Here is a 20,563-nt window from a genome sequence, read left to right as displayed (position 1 = left end):
GAGATCAATCGTACACATTCCTGCCACCTGAGATTCAAGTGTTTCTGTAATACTGCACAGCTCAATCGATACTAAAGCAAGGAACCAAGAAGCGGGGAGCCCAGTCCATGCAAGGTGGTGGGAAGACTCACACAGAGATAAAACATGCAAATATACAGCTGGATGTTTGCTGCTTTCACCTGTGAGCAGTTCTCATCACCAGGCCTTTATTTACTCATTCTTTCATTTAGAAATATTTAAGATTCAGTCTCTTCTGCTGTAGCTTGAACTGTTGATGCAACACTATTATAATCATAACAAATGAGATTTTTTTAAATACAATCTTCTTAAAAAATCCTGTCACTTATAATAATAATAATAATAATAATAATAATAATAATAATAATAATAATAATGCACACACAATTAAATTTTTTAACATAATTAGTCAGGAATGTGGAGTCAGTTTTCTTTTTCTTTCTGTATTTGAAGGAATCTCTCAGGAAGCCGATGTGCTGCACAAACACAGCTCAGGGGAACAGATGTGACTGTTCAAAAGAAAACAGGCACTGCGGCCAAGGATCATTTAGCTTCAACGTCTTGAAATCTAAAACGTAAATATTGGGCATTTGGGTTTCGTGGAGGAGAGGAGTAAAGGGAGGAGAGAGAGCGCGAAGGATGCCGCACAGAAATGAGCAGATCCTAGATTTCAGGATGTGCAACGATGTGTTAAATGAAATGCAGCTGTTGAAATACAAAAAGAGGCACATTTTTTCAGTTTGAATACATTTTTTTAAAGAAAAGTATTAAAGGCAGTCATTATCTACCCAGATACTCATGCAAGCGAGTTTGGCAGCTTGTTTAGAGATTTACAGCGGCTCATCAGATCGTCCAGTTCTTTGTGAAAAGCTTTTTCTTTTCCTTAAAGAAAAAAAGTGTTTAAAAATCTACAAAAGCTATTTAAAATAGATTTTTGTTTTATCTTAATGAGGCAAAAATTATATATATTTCCATTTATTCATAGGTTTAAAATAAATAACTGGAAAAAAAAGCCTTTTAATAATTTGTTTCCAAGCTTTGGCCTTTAAATGATGATTCTGGGAATTTAAAAAGTAAATAAAGTAAAAACAGAACATTTTGAACTAAAGAGCAAAGAAACTCATCCCATAATTTACTGCATCATTACCTGCTCCATTTCTCTTAAAAAAAATAAAAATAAATATGTGAAAAAAGGTGTCAGCAAACTTGCTTCAAAAATATTGTTTTAATTATTGTTTTTCTTTAAAATGAAGCAATGAAAGCACACAAACACACACTGTTTCTTTTGGAAAACTGATGTATTTGATTATTAGAGTAAAGAATTACAGTATCTTAGTTGTTAGTAGGTATTAAAGTGTAGAGAAACTGGACCCATAAAGATCTTCCAACTTTCCAAGAAAGTGCATGTAACAGTCCGAAGGTTGTCAAACCCAATATATATTTATATTTATAAAAACACTATCATTTTGTCCCCTGGCCATAACGGACTTCTTGTGTGAGCAATATGTACATTTTTCTCTGCGAGGGAGTTTGTATTTCCACATCTGAACATATTTACAGAAGTTTCAACACACAACTTTGCACTTGATGTCAGTGAGGATGCTGGGACATAGCAGCAAACGTGGAAATCCAGCTGAGGAACTAAAGGACAATCCTTCTAAATTGATTGGCTGCCTCGGTTCCTAAAAAACCAGGGAATAAACCAGAACCAATATTCCCCTCTTAGTCGCTGTCTTGTTCTCAACAACAGCAAATTATGAGAAAAAAAGAGAGAGAGAAAGACCGAGGGAGAAAATATGGAAATAAACAAAAAAGTAGAAAGTACAATACACAGACTGCAACAACAAAACAAGTTAACACTAAAGAAACTCTTAAAACATAGCAAACTTCAATGTTTTGTCTTCCTTAAATAAGATAAAGGTAAATAACAACTGGAAAGAAAGGAACTACCACATCATTTTGTCCCTTGCTTGAATGTCATTGTTTTGTCTCAAATATTGTAAGAGGGAACACACAGATGTTAGACCATCTAAAGAAGATCAGTGTACATTATTTACAACGAGTCTGTTTGCTTATTACAGAGGCTAATGCGTCACATGAACATAGACAGTTCGGTTATAGCTACTACAGACAGAAAATAACTTAATGCCAAGGTAAGGTTATCTAACCAGATTTTCTAAGGTTCAAAAGCACATTTTTAAAGCACTCAAACATACCCATTCTGGCTTTAAAATAAACAAAAACTAACTGTTAATGCTTTCACTTGTTTTCAAGCAAGATTATAATCACTAATAAATAAGCTCCTTAAAACTATAACATGTACATTGTACAAAAAAGCATCTTGTCTTCACACTCATGTTCGTAAAGATTCAGTGGCGAGAAAAGCAGTTCATTTTATCCTCGTCTTGTTCTCTTCCTTTCTCGTCTTCTGTGTGTGTCCACATGTGTGTACAGCATGCCTTGAGGCATCTTCGCATGTCTGTGCCCAATGTGAGGACATACGTGCTAATTGGTGACGATTTCTTTATTGTCCTCCATGAAGCGTGTGAACCGGAAGTGGGCCCCGTTCTCTGTGTTGGCCATTTTCTCCAGACCAGCCAGAGCTGCATTGGGCTCCGTGTTGTGCAGCTTGTCCAAGCTGCCTGTGAGGCCACCTATAGGAGAGCTACCCCCATTTCCCACGCCACCTGACATGGGAGGGATGCCTCCATTCTGGATGACGGAGATTTCGTTTGTCTTCATTGCCAGGCCGTTGGAGAAGGCTGCAGCATATTGGTTCCAGAAACTGGAGGGGTCACCATTGCTTGCCCTCGATGCCATGTCTTTCTGGAAGATCTCAGGGAACTTGACTGGGTTTGTGCCCAGGAAGGCCATTGGACCATCCACGGAGAGTCTGCGGCCACGTCTGGCGGGAGCACTGTTCCACATGTGTGTGCCCATGTGAACCTACGCAGACAGAGGAGAAAGAAAGGGAGTTGAAGGAGGGGAGGAGAGACACACACAGTAATGAGAGGGATAAAAATTAGTGATGTTTACAAACTTGGCCAGAGGAGCTGCACATGAGATGATGCAATGGAAAAAATAATAATAATGCTTGACTTTATTAAAATAGTTTCACACCCTGTGTGCAGCAGACTGGTGAGCTGGGTATGCTGCAAGAGGTACCAGCATGGTGTAAACATCTGATTTGGGCAAGACTGATACACAGTGTTTAATCTAAACTTTAATTTGCTCATTCCATGAGGGGACCCCAGGACACAGGGTAAAATTACACTGTCCAGTTTCATTGCAGCAGCCAGTATTACATGTGACATTTCACTTAAGCCAATACTCTTTCTCACAGAAGAGAAGATATCTTAAAAATCCTCAGATACATTTAGACAATTGTGTTTAACTGTATTTAGAAAAAAAGAGACTGTTTCTCTTTATAACACTGAGACTAGTTAAACTTCATAAGTATATGTAAAGTAAAAATTAAATATTAACAAGTAACCTAAATTCCTCCCCAGGATTAAGAATTGACCCACTCAAAAATAACTGATATAATTTCATATTCAGTGCACATTATTTACTCCAAGTTCCTGTAGATCATTGAGCAGATGCTTTGCTTAATAATTTAACCTTGTGACATCTTTTATAGAATCTGTTGTGGAAAAAAACAGAGTGACCTAGTTCAATGTGATAATTAACTCTGTGCACCCAATCATTCTTAGCTGGTCACACTCTTGAATTTCTCCCCAATAATCATATTAGCTGCATGATTCAGCCTTTCCACTCAGGTCATTCTTCTCCCACAAAGCTGTTCTTTTCATTAATTACACAACATTATTGCCTCTCGATGTCAAGCACACTGATATGCCATATAAAACTAAATAGCAGCCCTGAAACAAATTTTTCAACAACATTCTCACGCACAAACTTTCAGGGAGAAAAGCAAAATTTACCTTAAGGTTTCCTTTGGTAGTGAAAGCTCGACCACAGATGCTGCAGGCAAAGGGTTTCTCCCCTGTGTGGGTTCTCTCATGGATCTGAAGAGCACTGGAGGAGGAGAAACACTTTCCGCAGGTATTGCAGAAGTGCTGTTTGGGCGTCCTGCGTGGCGGAGCAGCAGAAAGCACAGGGGAGGTGGAAGCAGATGATGTAACCAAGCCTTGGGGAACGTCCTTGTTGTCTGGGTGGAGGCCATGGAGGAAGCCGTTGACCTCCGGTTTGTTGAGAGAGCCGACAGACAGGAGGGAAGGGGTTGGGCTGGACGACAGGCTGGTATTTGACGGCTCAAAAAGCTGTGAGGGCAGGTCTCTCATTTGATGAGTTAGCATGTGCTGCTTGAGGTTGCCCTTGGTGGAGAAACCTCTGTTACAAGCGGTGCAAATGAATGGTCGCTCTTTGGTATGGCTTCGATAGTGAATGTCCAAGGCACTCTGACATGCAAAGGTCTTCCCACAGATGTCACAGGATGTATTCTTGATGATGTTACGCTCTCGATAGGGGAATATCATGCCCAGGGGGTCTTTTGAGGGATTGACAGATGTCAGGTCCAGGGCTCCGACATTGGAGGGGTGAGACTGAAAGAGGCTTGTACTGGTGTGGTCCAAAGATAAGGCCCGCTGGTGCCTTTCTTCAAGGCTGGGGGATTTATGTGGCTGTGGCTGCACACTAGTGGGGGATGGCGCCTGCATGGAGGAGGTAGATTCTGACACAGCTGGACTCCCGGCGCTTTGGCTTTCAACATCTCCTCCCAGAGATGAGGAATCATTGGTGAGGCAATCCCCCTCAACTAAGCCATTTGCGCTAACCTTCATGTAGCTGGTTGGGGGTTCCTCCATTTCATTATTTTGAGCATTCTCGTGACCATTTTTGTCCTGCCCCTCCTGACCTGCCATTTCAAAGAGAACTGGGGAGTTACATAGACTGTCATGAGAAGCATCAGCTGACCTAGGCGTGTCAGGCACACTGCTATCGGGGCCCTCTTCCATACCCTCAATATTGTCATCAGAGAAGTTGTCCAGATCATCAAAGTTTCTCTCCTCAAATGAGCCAGTATCAGATGTCATGGACTCTGGATAACTCTCTGGCAGGGGGGTGTTGGGGATCTGTCCACCCATGTGCATGCGAATATGTTGCTGAAGAACCACAGCATTGGTGAACTTCTTCTGACAAATAGGGCAGGAGTGTTGAACTCTGAGGGGAGGCATTGCCCTATGGACACTGTAGTGTGTCTTAAGATTTCCCTTGGTGGTAAACGCTCTGCCACAGATTTTACACTTGAAGGGCCTTTCCCCCGTGTGAGTGCGATAGTGCATTTTTAGAGCACTTTGACAGCTCAGCACCCGGTGACAGATGACACATTCATTTGGGTCTGTCACCTTCCTGTCAATGTTTTCCACAAGCTGCTGCAGCTTGGAGGTCTCAGACCCCTGGAGGGGATCCAAGATGCCTCCGAAAGGGAACTTAGCCTTGAACTGATCAGTCAGAAGAGGCATGAGTGGGTTGGTCATCATAGGTGGGCTGTTAGATGTTGTATACTCAGCAACACTCTCTGAGACAGAGCTCACATTTGTCATTAGGCCTGAGGAGTGGCTGCTTTCTTCATTTTTCCCATTTGAGGTAGGCAAAGTTACACCTTCACCCTCTTCAGACACTCTTTCTTTACTTTTAGCTGAAGGCTCTGCAGCACCTGAGTCATTCTTTGTCGGAACAGATGGGCTTGTTATGGCTATTGACTGATCTTCCTTTTTGATAAAATGGGGCAGGCTCGGCATGGTTGGTGGCAGCAGCATGCCGACAGAGGACGTCAGCGTGGGCAAAACTGGTTTACTGTCCAGCCAGCTGGTGACAGGTTTCTCAGGGGGCATAGACATGCCATATGGAATGCCGGTGCTTGTTGGTATGTTATCTAGATGCTCAGGAACAGGATAGGGGTTCATCTGGATATGTGGATATTTTTCTTTATGACGCTGAAAATGTACCTTCAGGTTACCACGGGTGGAGAAGCGGTTGCCACAAACATTACACTTGTATGGTCTCTCGCCAGTGTGAGAGCGCAGGTGGATTTGCAAGGCACTGTCACTCCCAAACACCTTGCCACAAAACCTGCACTTATGTTTGAAGAAAGCATCATCAGAGCTGCTCTTGTGCTCAAATGAAGGGACATTTGGTGGCTTGCCTTTCCTCTGGGCTAGAACTGCTAAAGAGTTGAGGTCCTCTACAGTAGTGCCGACACTGGGCAGGGAGCTAGAGAACATGGGGTTTCCAGGTGGGGGCTGAGGTAGAAGGGGATTCACTGCAGAGCTTAACAAGCTACCTATTCCAAATGCTGGTGTTGATGACTTGGCAAGCGAGGAGGAGTTGCTTAGCTGAGAATGGAGGCTGCTCATAATACTAGGCCTCTTCTCAGAGGACTGGGGATTAACTGTTGATGGTCCCAGTGTAGTAATGCTCTGAGATGTCCCACTGCTGCTTGGGTTGGACTGAGGTAGCTGTGCTGCTGCAGCCAGCTGTTTCAGGCTGCTGATACTGGCTGACTGACTTGCCAGGTTCTGCGCTAGGCCTGCGGCTGCAGCCAGCTGTTGGGAGAGATGTGAGCTGAGTGTAGTCAGTGGGCTGGCAGCAGGACCCATTGTGCCTGGAGTGGTTGTTGGGGGTACCTGCATTTCTGGAGATTGAGAAGCTAATAGCAGTATCTGATGGCGAATTTGCTCGATAAGCTGCAGCTGGTGGATCTGCTGCTGTTGCAGAGCTAGAAGCTGCTCCATTAGGGCTGGCACTGCCACCCTGGGGCCCCCAGTGGATCTGGCTTCTTGGGAGAATTGAGCCACAGCAACTTTGGTGCTTTGCAGATTTTCAATAATGACATTGCTGTTGATCATGGAGAAGTTTCCCAGTTCAGTTAGGTTACTGAGCTGAGGTAGAGAGGCAGAGATAGCTGAAGTACCTACTGCAGGACCAGAGGTGCCCCTGACCGTATGGCTACTGACTGTATTGATGGGGCTTCTGCTCTCTGTTTGACTGCTTTCCTCTTCATGCCCGCTACTCATTCCAGACACATCCACATCCATGGATTCGTCTTTTTCAAGGGTGTTAGGCTCCAAAAGGTCACTGCACTCTGTTTGATCAGTGTTATTAGCTATGTCATTCATCTGGTCATCGGGATTATGGGGAGGAGACCCAGGCGAGACAGTTCCGGCAGGGGAGGCAGGATTTTCATTCACTATCAGAACTAACTGATTCTTAGTGCAATTTTTCTGGTGTTCCTCAAGATTTGAAAGTTCAAAGAACTCAGCACAACATCTGTTACAGACATGGGCGTCTGACTCCTTGCTGGGGGTGTCCTCGGAGCAAAGTTCTGTGTCCCCTGAAAAAGAGGAAACAGAGGATTAGTGATTAGAAATGTTTTGCAGCTGAAGAAGCAGCTTTATCTCCTCAAATTCCATTGTTGTTAATCTTAAGTTAATCAGTTTTACACTTATCCTTTTGATGTGCTCACAAAAACAAAGATCCAAAGGCAACAATAAGCCGACAGAAATGAGAAGATGCGTTATTCAATGCAGTAGCCTCTGAAACTTGATAAGAGGGGATACAAAATCAATGGGAACTACTCAAATATTTCTTAAAACTGATCTTTGAAGATGTACATCTGGGTTTCATCAGCCAAACCAAAGGTAATCATTTTCTCCAGATAATCTATCAAAATATAGAATAGAGTGAAGTGAGGACATTGGGTCTTAATGAAATTTCATAGAAAGGCATTGATTTCCTATATTCCATGCCCTTCAAAGTCTGCTTGTCCACTCGGAGCAAATCAAGCATTTGAAGGACTTATTAGACTTTCAATTTGCTGTCAACTTTGCTCATTTTCAGCCAACTATGGGCATCTTGGACAGGTTATCTATGTCAGTAAACTAATTTGTATCCACTCTGCCTGCAATCACAGTGAGACAAGAACAACAGAGCCTGTGGCACCCAGACAGATACATGCACGCACCAAACAAAGTAAAGCAAACAGGGTTAAAAAAATTAAATATAAATCCAGATTGATGTAAAAGTTGTGGTATGAAAATGTTTATTTGCAGCAGTTAATAAAAAAATAAAACTGTTTTATTTATGTCATTGCAAATTTGTTTTATAATTGAAAAACATTATCACATACAGGAAAAGAAGTCATCTAATTCATCTGAGAAAAAAAGCAACAGGAAAAAAAAGGAGAATAAAAATAAACTATTTTACTGAAAACACAAGTTGGTCAACACTGGAAAGCAGGAAGCATTAGAAAGCATGCATCTAAAACTTGCCAAAACTAACAAACCGGACACACCAGCTCACAGAACAAGAAATATTGAAACAGAAACTTCTGCTGCTACTCAGATGAAAATTCATAAACAATGCGCCTCCTTTGACAGGCAAACAGAAACTGGTCTTCAGATTTTTCCATTTTAATAAATGGGACGAGTCAGGGAGTGAAAAGGCGAGACGACACCCTGCCCCCAGAGCCACTGCTGTGCTCCAGACTTTCCTTATTCATTTCCCTCTTTGTCACACTAAAATCTTGCTATTTAACATACAAGTTGATTTACAAATTGCATTTCTCTATGAATCCCTTTCATTGTGGCTCTGGCCCCCTCAACACTTTCATCAGGGCCAAGAATTCATTTGCAAATGAAACCCAGAGAAGTGCAGCCCTGCCCCACAGAGAGACAGGATGCCTTCCCATTGTTCACGCAGCATGGGAGCGGCGGGGATCGTCGGCACGGCCTGGCCCTGCTCATCTCAGTCGACTCAAAGCAGATCCTGTTTAATTCAGGGATTATCTCCCTCAATGTTTCTCCGCTCAGAGACATCAGATAACGCAAAGTTGCCATGACAGTAAACCCCGGCCCTCACACCACCAAACCATGCAAACAGGGAAGACTCAACTTTAATGATAACTTTTCATGTTAAGCCCCCCTCCCTTCACCCACCCACCAATCTACACCCCGAGCATTAATTTTGAAAAAAGCAGAAAAAAAAAAAGTTTGATTCACAGGGTGAAAAATGTGAAGATAAAAAAAAAAAACAAAAACAAAACAAACAAACAAGCAAACAACAACAAAAAGAAAACAAGGCTGACTTTACAAAAGTTAGTGTGAAAAAAATCCATTCATTTTTTGGAAAAGAGAAAAACTTTTGCCTTACAAACATCTGAGAAGCAAAAGTATTTATGTGTTTAGATTTACATGAAGTTTGCAAATACTGAAGAAAAAAGAAAAAGTGTTTTCTGAAATTAAAATAAATCACGTTTACGCTGACAAATGTCTTTTCTTTAACGGAAACTTTTTCCTGTTACAATTTAACAATATTTAAAGAATGTGTATTTTAAAAAGGGCTAATAATATTATTAGTAATAATAAGAATAGAAATATTAGTGGAATATGAAATAACCAAAAAAAGAAAATCAGTTCAAAATTACATGACATTTTTATGATAAAAAATAAATTAAAATGGATGAAAATATTCATCCTAACTAAGTGCACTGGACAGTCCAAGCTGCCGAACTCTGACTTAAGTTTGTGTGACCAAAGAAATCTAAAATATAAGAATCGCTTCAACACTAAATTTAACACGGCAAGAGTTTTTCTCTTTAAACTCCCTCTTACTTTACTTGATGGGCAGAAGAGGATAAAAAAAAAAAATGAGTCAATGCATCACTACAAATCCACTGTCCACAAAAGACAAGTATAGCCAACAGTGCAGATGCTAGCATTAGGCTTAATTCCCAAAATAGCAAGGATTAACTTTGAATTAAAATCAAGATAAAGTCAAGCTGGTATGAAGGAGTGTGTAAAACTTCTATAGAATCTCTATCAAGAGCACAATGTAAGCAGTGTGCAGGGCTAAAGGGCGTCAGGAAAGACAAAGAGCAGGAGGACAGAGGTTCGAAGAGACTGAGCAAACTCTGAATATGAGAGATGAGAAAGCGAGGATTAGTCGAAAAAAGTTGACGGAGAGCTTTGAGAGATCCTACATTATTTTTCGCAGGGGGCCCCCAGTGAGCCTCTTGACACTTGTAACTTCGGGAGGCTTTCGGCTCACACCGTCTCCATCCCAGTGAACACTAGATGGGGTTCCACTAAAGCTGCCCTGGTCCAGGACGAGACTCAAGTCTACGAAGCTCTGCCCTGGTGACATGCTTAAAGCTTAAGGGGAGGGAAAAAGACAAAGCAAGTCCTTCATTCTACACCTAGACTCACACCACATAAACACTGGCAACCTGACAAGCGACTGTGTTTGCAGAACAGTGTAGAGGGGGCTGCCTAGCCAATCTCCCCTCTTGGTGGAGTGGGGGCATTCTGACAGGGCATGAGGGGGGTGGCCACAACATTGATAAGGCCTCACAGTTACACACATTTTAAATAAAAAAGCAGAGGCCTTGCTGGGCCGCCTGCAGCTCCGATCAGCAGGGTCAATTGCAAGGCTGAGAGGAACACACTGGGCCCTGAACTCTGATCACCTCCACACAGAGGGACACTGGCAAAGGTTAAAACAGCTCACCATCCCACCCTCTGTGGCCCTCACTCCGACCTCCCAGCAGCTACAGCCCCTCAGCATCACCTAGCTCAGCTACAAACATAACTTTCTGTTCCACTTCCGGCTTCCACAATTCTGCACAAAACTCTGCACATTCACTACGAACACAGTCTCAGCACAATACCCCCAAACTTTAAGACAACATCTCCCTGCTCTTATAATCACACACACAAGACACTTGCAAGGCATTTTAATATGTGGAATAGTATTGGACATAATTGGGGAATTCAGCATTCTGCAGTTTGCTAGAGTTGGTGACAAGAGTGACTCTTCATTACTCTTCCTTTATTAGATTTAAAGGAAAATGCTGAAAAAAATCAGCACTCGGGAATTAACTAGTTTTTTGCATTAACCATCAAGTTCCTAAAAATCACATGAACTGGGCTGAAAATACGCTTCTGTGCATGACTTTCAGTGCTTATTTCAAATGAGCTGCACATGCTTTTCAGATTGCACTAAACACAAAGAGCTGTTGAGAATAAATTTACACTGCATATATAACATTTATAGGCCCTACAGGAGAAGTCAACACAACAAGGATTTATTTTTATCAGTTTAATCTTTTTTTTCTCCTTTATGGAAATAGAAAAATATTTTTTTGGGGTGGTGAAATAGAATGATCAAAAAATAATAAAACAAACAAACAAATAAATATGTGTAACAAAATTAATTCAGCTGCATATCAGAATTAAGTCATGACTTTCTCGAAATAACAGAAAATATATTTTTTGAAAAATAAAGGCCTGTACACGTAGCGCAACTTCATGTATCCAATTTAAAGCGTGCATCTCATTTTACTTCATCATTAAAATAATTCTTATTTAAATATTGTTTTTCTTTAATATTATCATCCAAACGAAACAAAAACAATATAATTAAATGCAACTTGACTGTCTTTTGTTGGAAACTGTAGTTCATAATCCCGAATTCGCACTTCTGATTGCCACTTAAACTCATTTCATACTTTAGTTGCAAAACTGTTAAAGCGACTTTCTTCTTCTTTTGTTTAAACAGACGTATATAATCACATTTTCAAAAACGGCGACGCAAAGTCATTCATTCGTTTTATTTTCAGCCAAAACACACCAGTAAAAATACAACCAGGTTTTATCTGCGTCTATTTCGGTTGAGAAAGTGATCGTTTATTTAGTAATAAAACAAAAAGCGGTTGTGTAATTTGTGTGTGTGTGTGTTTGTGTGTGTGTGTGTTTGTGTGTGTGTGTGTACTTAACAGTGTGCAAACCTAGACGTGATGATGCAATTTGTGCAAAAAGAGTATAGGATGAGCAAAATGGAGAAATCGTTTCAGAATTTTGTATAAAAACATAAACAATTTAAATAAAGTTTATTGAAGCTCTTTGGCGCAGTTAGTCCTTCTTTTATTTCAACTCGTGGCAACAAAAACAGGAGTGTGCAAACATTCAGACGGCTCGCTGATAAGGATTTTCCCAAAAGAGGGAAAACTGCAGCTTTTCGAATTTACAGCGCGGGGCTAAAAGACGCGGAAGGGGGTGTTTCTGTGTCCGGGACGCAGCAGAAGTTTTGAGTCCAGTTGAGAGCAGAAGCGACAGGGTGGTCCACATCGGCGCACCGCTAAAACAAGGAGACCACCAAAAACTACAATGGCCGAGAGTTTCTAGTTTCTAAAAAAACGTGGGACAAAACAAACAAAACAAAACAAAAGTTTTTTTTTTTTTTTATCTAAATAAATAAAAATAATAAAAGAAAGAAAACATACAGAGGTGAAAATAATTTCTAAACAAAGTTGTTTACATCGATATTTGAGTTCGAAAAAAAAAGAAAAATGATTAAATTTATATTCTTATTTGATTCAAACGAGTGCGAAGAAATCTTTGGAATAAAGTTTGTCTAAAAGTCAGATTTTCATCAAAAAATGGACTTTAAAAAGAAACAAACAAATGTTAATAATAGAAAGTCCGATTCGAAGTGTAAACTCCTAACGATCGTCTCTCCCCTCTGTCGCCATAAAACACACCTAAAAAGTGTGAGAAATTGACGGTCCGTGGATAAAAGCAGCGATAGTTTACTTGGACTCACCATTGTGCTCCGATAAAGGCAGATGAGGGTCGGATTGGAAGTGTTGCGGCTTCGCTTGTTTCCTCCGCGACATGCTGGCTGGCACATCAGCAGGCAAAGAATAAAAAAATGACTACAAAACCTCCTCAAAAATTACGTAAATCGAGCCCATCCACCGCGCATGTGCCCCGTTATGATTATCAATAATGCTCTGCGATTAATCATAGAGAGGGGGAGGGGAGGGGGGGGCTTCTTTGAAAGGCGATTGGCACCTCGCCAGCCCCCCTCCTATTCAAATGAAGTCTCTTTAATCAATTAGCTCCTGATTTGCTGGGGACTCTTGTCTCTCTCGCAGCTCCCACCCAATGACTTGATCCGTATGGGGAAGAAAGGCTGGGTTTTCCAAACTCCCTTTAGATATCGTTTTAACCCCTTCTGCGAGCCAAGTCGAAGCTTATCTTTGACTAGTACAGGGGAATGTCAGCGTCTCGAGTCCATTCCTGCGACAGTACCTTTCAATCTTTCATTGATCAAGCAGTTTTTCTTTTTCTTTGCTTTTCCTCCTCTGCTGTAGATGTGGAGCGCAAGTCAAAACCTCCGCGATCTCCAACAAACTTTCTTCTCTGTGCAACTCGGACGTCTCTCCTCCGCTCTCGCATTCAGATGGTTATAATTCAGCTCTTGTTGTGTGAAGAACACCTACTCTGAGAGTTTTAAACGGGGCTGCCGGTGCACTAAAACGCGAGCATGTTCCGTGCGTAAATGGCACCGGCAGAACGCCTTTCCAAATAAAAAATAATTGAAAAAGAAAGAAAAAAGAGGTCCACGATGCGATTTGACGTCCCAATCAGTTTCGTTTGATTATGATTAGCAGAAAGGGAGTCACTTACTAACACGTTTTCATCACACACTGCGTTCCGCGAATAAACAAACTTTGAGGGCCCGTGCGGCAGTGGGACAAGCCCGGAGCCCAACCCATCGAAGATTTGATTGGTCACAGGGATATTCAGTCACGCTACCATTCACCTCCACCTCCTCTCCATCTCCCTCCTCCTTCCTCCTCTCCTCTCTCTCTCTCTCTCTCTCTCTCTCTCTCTCTCTCTCTCTCTCTCTCTCTCTCTCTCTGTTAGCGCACAGTAGACTCAAACGTGCTGCGCGCGCGGGGATGATCAGTATAGGAGAGAGACAGCGGAGAGTCTGTTCACCTGAAAGGACATAAATAAAGGCTTTTTCTAAAATTTCTCACCTAAAAATGTATTTGTTAGGGACACGCACCCACGTGCTCTCATCTCCCTCTCACACTTAAATGTTACACCCTTCCTTTCTTTTACGCTGGATACCGGGTTATTTGTAAAGATCAGAATAAATGACTTCATTTATGTAAAAAAAAAAAGGTTTGTCAATCTATTTGTACAATTTAATTAATATAAATACGTGTTTTTAAGTAATTGAAATATGACAACATTAGTCCAGTTTTAATAATAATAATAATAATAATAATAATAATAATAATAATAATAATAATAATATTTACACTTTATGGAAAGCGCCTTCAGTTGAGATGTTTTAAGAGGGCAAGAGGTCCCCACAGGAGCTTCACGTGATCGCTGAGTCAAGTAGATTTATTACCTGAAAAAGATAAACGAAGCTCTCAGTCGGGTTGATTTTGAGAAATGAAGATAATAATGTTACTATAGGTGATGCCTCGGATGCCATTATTTTTCACTGAATATTTAAAGAGCAGCTGCAGGCGAGATGGATCTGGTCCACTCTTGTGTCAGCTATCTTTTAGTTTCGACAAAGCCTCACTATTTACTTATTCATGAAAAAAAAAGGGAGAGAGCAAGAAGAAAATCAAATACCTCTGATGGTCCTGAGTGATCTTCTTTATCAGCATGTTATGCCAAATAATTAACTATGATTTGAGTTTGTATTTATTTATATATCTGTATGATAATATGTGTTTATATATATATATATATATATATATATATATATATATATATATATATATATATATATATATATATATATATATATATATATATAAATATATATATATATATATATATATATGTCTGGATTTTCTAACAATATAAATCGAAATTTAAGGTTTGACTAACAGAACGAAACAGCAAATGATCATTGGCAATCCTGCGGGGGCGCGCGCGGCTGGAGTGTGCACGCGCACTGTTAAAAAGCCCATGCAATTATGAGCACCAAAGTTGAAATTGCTGGGAGAGGAAAAATAAGGGGGACTGCAATATTGTAATGTCCCGGGCGGGAAAATCAATGGCCAGTTAATTGATGTGAGTGTTGGTGTGAGATTGTAAACAGGGTGATTTGCAGCCCAGCCGAGCGGCAGACATTTTAAATGGGATTCACTCGGGACGGTGAGGATACAGTGTTAACTGTCTGAATGACGCAGCCGGACACAAGCCAATGCCTGAAAAAAGTTTCAAACTTTATATATATATATATATATATTAATTATTTCAATTGTTTAGCCTGTGCGTTTGGCTGTATTTTTTTTATATAATATTGAAATTATATTTATTTATCTTTGTGCTTTACAAAAGTGAAAAGCAAAATAACAGGATTCTTCAGTACACTCTTTATTTTTAAAATTATATTAATCACACAAATAAACAGGTTGCACAGAAAAAAATAACATCTAATATTTAAATATAGTTATTGAAATATTTTTGAAGGATTTAATCAGAAAATATTTTATTCATGTATCATCGGCCCACCAGTTGCTGTTTCAAAAAATGGAAAAAAAAAAAAAAAAAAAAAAACTACTTTTCTCTGAGTGAAGCCTTTGACGCACAAAACCTTTGCATTTGTCTGTTACGCGCAATCAATACCGTGCACAGCGTATCACAGAGGGCCTGCCATCATTCACTATTATCACTGACATGTCATGATTGATCATACAGCTCAGAAACAGCGGGCGTTTCAGCGCATAATGTGGTAGTTAAAGCGGGAATCTCCCAAACCCGGAGCTGTTAGTGATCCTCACACAGTGTATTTATTAAAAAAAAAAAAAACACCCCCCCCCCCCCCCCCCCCCTCTTTTTTTTCCCTCTGTCTGACACCGCGTTCAACACGTGGTGGGTTTCTATTCATGGTCCTGCTCCCCTGCTCGATGCGACGCTAGGAGAATTCCAACTAGCTGGATCAGGCCTTCATCTGGGTCAGCTGCTCGTGCGGGTGCACGAGCGTCAGTGTGTTTGTGATAGCAGAAACTGGAATGGACCAAGAAAAGAGAGAAGAGGCAAAACTTGGTGGTTGGTTTAAGGTTTAAGAGGATGCAGAGTTTTTTCTCATCCATCAGACAGGTTGTTATTACTCACTGACAGGCTGGATTAACAAGTCAGAAAAGAAAGGTAAAATACAGCAACACTTTTCAAAAAAATCAAGTAGGTTTCCAAAGATACAAGAAAACATAGTTATTTTTGTTCATATTTAAAGATTAATAAAAATATGGCAGATTAAAACACACATTGTTTCTTATTTTTAAATAAATCTGAATCTGAAGCCATCGACCTCCATCATTACTAACACACATATCAAGTAGTGCGTGGCCTTATTAATGGCATGCTGACGTCTTTCAAAAGGATTAGGAGCTTGATTAAAGGGATTGTTGTAAGCTGGCCTCATGCTCAAAGAAATAAAGAAATAAGCCCACATTTTCCTTCTATCAAGTCATACACACTGTCACTGTTTGGGCTTCTATTAGCTTGTGTTCAAGGTGTCCAAAAGCAGCAACCTTCTATTTAATATTGTGTTAATATTTAAAATTTCCAGAAAGTGTAATTAACTTAGTCTTCATATTTAAATTATATTTATAGTGTGTAAATTTCTTAAAAAAATAAAAAGAAAAACCTCCTTAAAGATCCAGCAGAAACTATAAATAAATGTATTAATAATTTTGGGTGAAATGATTTTGTCTTCCAGATAATCAGAGTTCAGCATCTCCAGCTCGGTTTTAGTCTCTAATGAAACTCAGCTGAGAAATTGCCTGCATTTAAATTCAGTACCTGCTGCAGCAGAGTATGGCCTCCATTAATTAAGAGATCAAACCCTCTCTATTGTCCTCCAGCAGCCCTGCCACCACTCGTCCCGCAGATTGTCTCCCCCCATTGTGCCCCTTGACAACTTCCTGGAGCATCACCCGATATCAATGGGCCGTGTTTGTTTTTACATGATCTCAGCTGCAGCTACAGACACCTCCTTTCAGGGCTGGCCTGCTTGAGGGAAAACAAGCAAACATTCAAGGGTGTCTCCGAGGTGCAGGAGGTCGCTGGCACATCACGGGCTTCCTGCACATCCACCACTGTTGAGTGTGTGTGTGTGAGAATGTGGATTTGCATGTGGCACCGGTACAGTCAGCTGTGACTGCCTGCTCTGAGTGATTGTGTGTGAGGGTGTCAGCTGTAACTACTCAGGTACAAGTGTATAAGTGTTTAGAGATGCGTGCTGAAGGATCCCTGACAAAGAGCCTCGACCTCCCAGTTATTAGTGAGAGAAGTCAGGATGGTCCTCCTGACTGGTGTAACTGGAAACCAGATACAACAGGCAGAGAGCACTCAAACAGAAATCCAAATCCACATCCTGCTGCATTGTATGCAAACAATGACATTTCAGTCTTTAATTGAAAAAAAAGAAAAAAAGAAATGATGTAAATCCAATAATATATTTCACACATGTTACACATGTAAGTGTAAAAATAACATAAAAGCAAATGAATAATGTACCTAAACATTTAATTACTTTTATCTGCAACAAGATAATTATATACACCCCTTCTTTATGAATTAATAAAATAACGCTACTTATGAACATCTGTCATATACATTCAGTATCTATAGTGTTTCCTCTTCAAGCTTATTAACTTAATGCCTGTTTCTCATTATTGTGCACTTGACTTTTTTCTGAATAGATACTCCCAGTCACCGAGATGCAATCATTAAATCCTTCAATTGTTGTGATACAAATTCACTTGATTGTATCTGATTAAACATGCTCGCTTGAGTTGCATTAACGAGAAACACCACGGTACTGGATGACCACCAAGACTCCCAATTTTAGCTCCTTCGTATTCTTGAAAAACACATTCTGCTTTCATATGACATTGACGAATGATATTTGGATGAAGAGAGATGCTTAGATGTTTCGCAGAATGAAGCTGGATTACACTGACACACACCACGAAGACTGGAGGTTAGAAAGGAACCATACACTCTAAACATCTTGAAGAAATTACAGACATCACCCCCAGAAAGCTGAGTGTTTATGTATTTTTAAGAACCTGGAAGCAAAACTAAAAATTACACATCGAATTATCCCGACATTACTTCACACGCTCGTAAACACAGAATGTACAGAATATACACATGCCATGTCTTTGTCACAGCCACAAAGCAAGTCGGGTGAGTCGTGGAACCACATAACAAAGCAGTGTTGCAGGTAACCACCGAGCCAGCAGACACGCCACGTAAAACAAAAAACATGCATGCATTCTTACAGTAAATGCACCCACAGAGCTGAAACATATCAAGTGGTTTATTTGCTGCAACTCTGGGCACAAGATGTTTATCAACTGCCGCCAGACAGCTGTGTTGGTCAACCAGCAGTTAACTGTGTCTCAGACAGGCCCTTATTGCTATTGATAGTTAGCATCAGTGTCCCGGCTGAGGAATGGCACTGCTGTGGGCAAACGCAAGCTATTGATCTCTGGCTTGTCCCTGAACAGCCTGGAGCTACAGAGGGTAAAATGATTGCAGGGGCCGGGGCGGAGCCCTCATGGCACTCTCAGACTCCATCTTTCTGGCACCTAGAAGAGCATCTAGTGGCAACTTGGGTCAGAAAGTCCTCACTCCTGCAAGTTGCTTTGCTGTAAATTTCTTCATTTGTAGTCAGATTATGAACACACAAAGAAAAAGATGTCATCTGCATCCTATTTCTTTCTGCTTAGTCTTAACTTTATTGCCTTATTTGTGGATGTATTGAAATTGGCTGCAATAGAACAGCTCCACTTCTATAGAATGTGCTTTCTCAGTGCCTACTAAAGGCCATGCCAGCAGCATGTATTTCATCAAACGGCTATTTCAGCTGGTCCTTTGCTCCTTCTGTGCTCCACAATAATCTCAATAAAGAAAACAGCATTAAATATGACGCCCTGCAACACTTAACTGCACTTTAAAACAAGCACATGCAGACATTATATTGCACTGAGGTTGGAGTGGTTGAAAATCAGCGATTTTTGTTGGGAGAAGCAGCGTTGCAGGCTCTATGTGAGGTCCTCTTATGTGTCTCTGTGACCACACAAGAGAGAGCGAGAGAGAGAGCTCTAAATGCATGTGTGTATCAGAGGGGAAGACGGTGTCTGTTTTTGTAACCACATGATAAAACAAGAAGGATAAGAAGAAAAATGAAACTCTGCAAATGTGGCACATCCTTTAACTAGTAAAATGGATGCAAAAATTTTTTGCTATATTGTAGCTCAGCATGTTGACATGGGAGAGGGGCAGAGGGGTGAAACCTGCCTGGAGGTGAAGGGGAGGGCTTGTCATTCTTTATTTGCCCTACTTGTGGAAGTCTAGTCAGATGCGGAACATCAGAGAAGTCAGGTCCCTGATGACTGGAGAGAGAGAGAAAAAAAAAGAAAAAACTCTGTTTTTTTGTGGGGGGGCTACCTCCCGCCTCTCTTTCCCACTTCTTTTTCTTCTCCTGTTCACTTGCACATTTATCTTAAGAAACTAAAACAATTTCAGGACTTTGAAAGCTTCCTACAAAAGGGAAAGTGGAAGGAATTTTGCATGTATTAGTACAAAAAGCCTAAAAGTCAAACACTTCAGTGCCCCTACTTGTGTTTGTGTGTTTGCTGAAATCCAACAGCTTCACTCTCTTTGCTCATTTAGGTTGTGTTTTCAGACAGAATGGCAATCAGACTCTCATCAAACTCCCTGCCCTTTTTACACTGTCACCTACCTCTTGACTCTAAGCTGCTGATTTTTAACCCCGATCAAACGTCTGCTGAGAGGACACACCACAGATCTCCCTACCTTTTCACAAGGCCCCCTGAGATACATCTCCTGCCGTCATGATGTTACATTATGGCCAGAAATTAAAGTCATTCTGTGTCTTATTAAGGTTTTCCTTCATATCCAAAAAGTAACACAGGTAGGATATATGCTCTCATCACTCAGACAAACAGCTACAAACACACACACACACACACACACACACACACACACACACACACACACACACACACACACACACACACACACACACACACACACACACACACACACACTCATACACGTAGGAATCTTTTCAAAGAAGTTTGCTTTTTTTATTACTTCCTTTCCCATTCAGTGGCCTCCCCACTTTTCCAGAGTGCCCTGGGTGTGCAGTGAAAGAGCCGTGCTTATTATGTGCTTCGGGCTCTCCAAAACCCAGCTTTGTTTTGTCCAGATAGCGCTCTCTCTCTCTCTCTCTCTCTCTCTCTCTCTTCCTCTCTCTCTCTATCTCTCTCGCTCTCTCTCTCTACTTCTCTTCTCTCTTTAATATTCACAGTAAGAGACTTGGCTCTCACAAGATGGCTGTTTTCCCAGTTTTCTTCCCTGCTAACAGCCAAGTGTGGCCCCTGTGAGTGTAAACATGCACAAGGGAGGGACATCTCCCGACAAACATCTCCAAGGATGTGCCACACTGCCCCATGTCATTCATTCTCTACCTGGCACTGAAGCTAAACTGTTAACACAGACGTGCGAGAGCCTGAACCCTGCAGGGTTGCCAGCGGCTGCACATGCCTGCTGTACCTAAATTCACATCACACTTGCAACACTCTGTTCTTCACACAAAAGAAAGACATGATATGTGAGCGCATCATCAAATGTTTGCATATTCCAATAAGGTTAAAAATATGGAGTTG

The 20,563-nt window shown here is 40.9% G+C and overlaps 1 protein-coding gene across 1 annotated transcript; it reads right to left on the bottom strand.

The window, feature by feature from the left end:
- Positions 1-1,231: 1,231 nt before the first annotated feature.
- On the bottom strand, positions 1,232-13,527 carry sall1a (spalt-like transcription factor 1a). Its single transcript, XM_041970546.1, has 3 exons — positions 12,640-13,527; positions 3,963-7,372; positions 1,232-2,964 (listed from the first exon to the last, which is right to left on the bottom strand). The coding sequence occupies exons 1-3, from the start codon at positions 12,710-12,712 to the stop codon at positions 2,524-2,526; spliced, it is 3,924 nt and encodes a 1,307-aa protein (XP_041826480.1). The 5' UTR covers positions 12,713-13,527; the 3' UTR covers positions 1,232-2,523.
- Between the last annotated feature and the right edge of the window lie 7,036 nt (positions 13,528-20,563).

This window comes from Melanotaenia boesemani, chromosome 1 (assembly GCF_017639745.1).
Source record: "Melanotaenia boesemani isolate fMelBoe1 chromosome 1, fMelBoe1.pri, whole genome shotgun sequence".
NCBI lineage: Eukaryota > Metazoa > Chordata > Actinopteri > Atheriniformes > Melanotaeniidae > Melanotaenia > Melanotaenia boesemani.
The sequence above is the reverse complement of the archived record's forward strand: the minus strand, read 5'-3'. Positions and strand labels throughout refer to the sequence as shown.

What these genes read in the sequence shown, in the direction of transcription:
- sall1a (XM_041970546.1), bottom strand. Translation starts at nt 12,712, where the DNA reads ATGTCGCGGAGGAAACAAGCGAAGCCGCAACACTTCCAATCCGACCCT. An exon ending in GCCTTTATCGGAGCACAATG is followed by an intron (nt 7,373 to 12,639) that starts GTGAGTCCAAGT and finishes CCTCTTTTTCAG; the next exon opens with GGGACACAGAACTTTGCTCC. An exon ending in CTACCAAAGGAAACCTTAAG is followed by an intron (nt 2,965 to 3,962) that starts GTAAATTTTGCT and finishes CTGTCTGCGTAG; the next exon opens with GTTCACATGGGCACACACAT.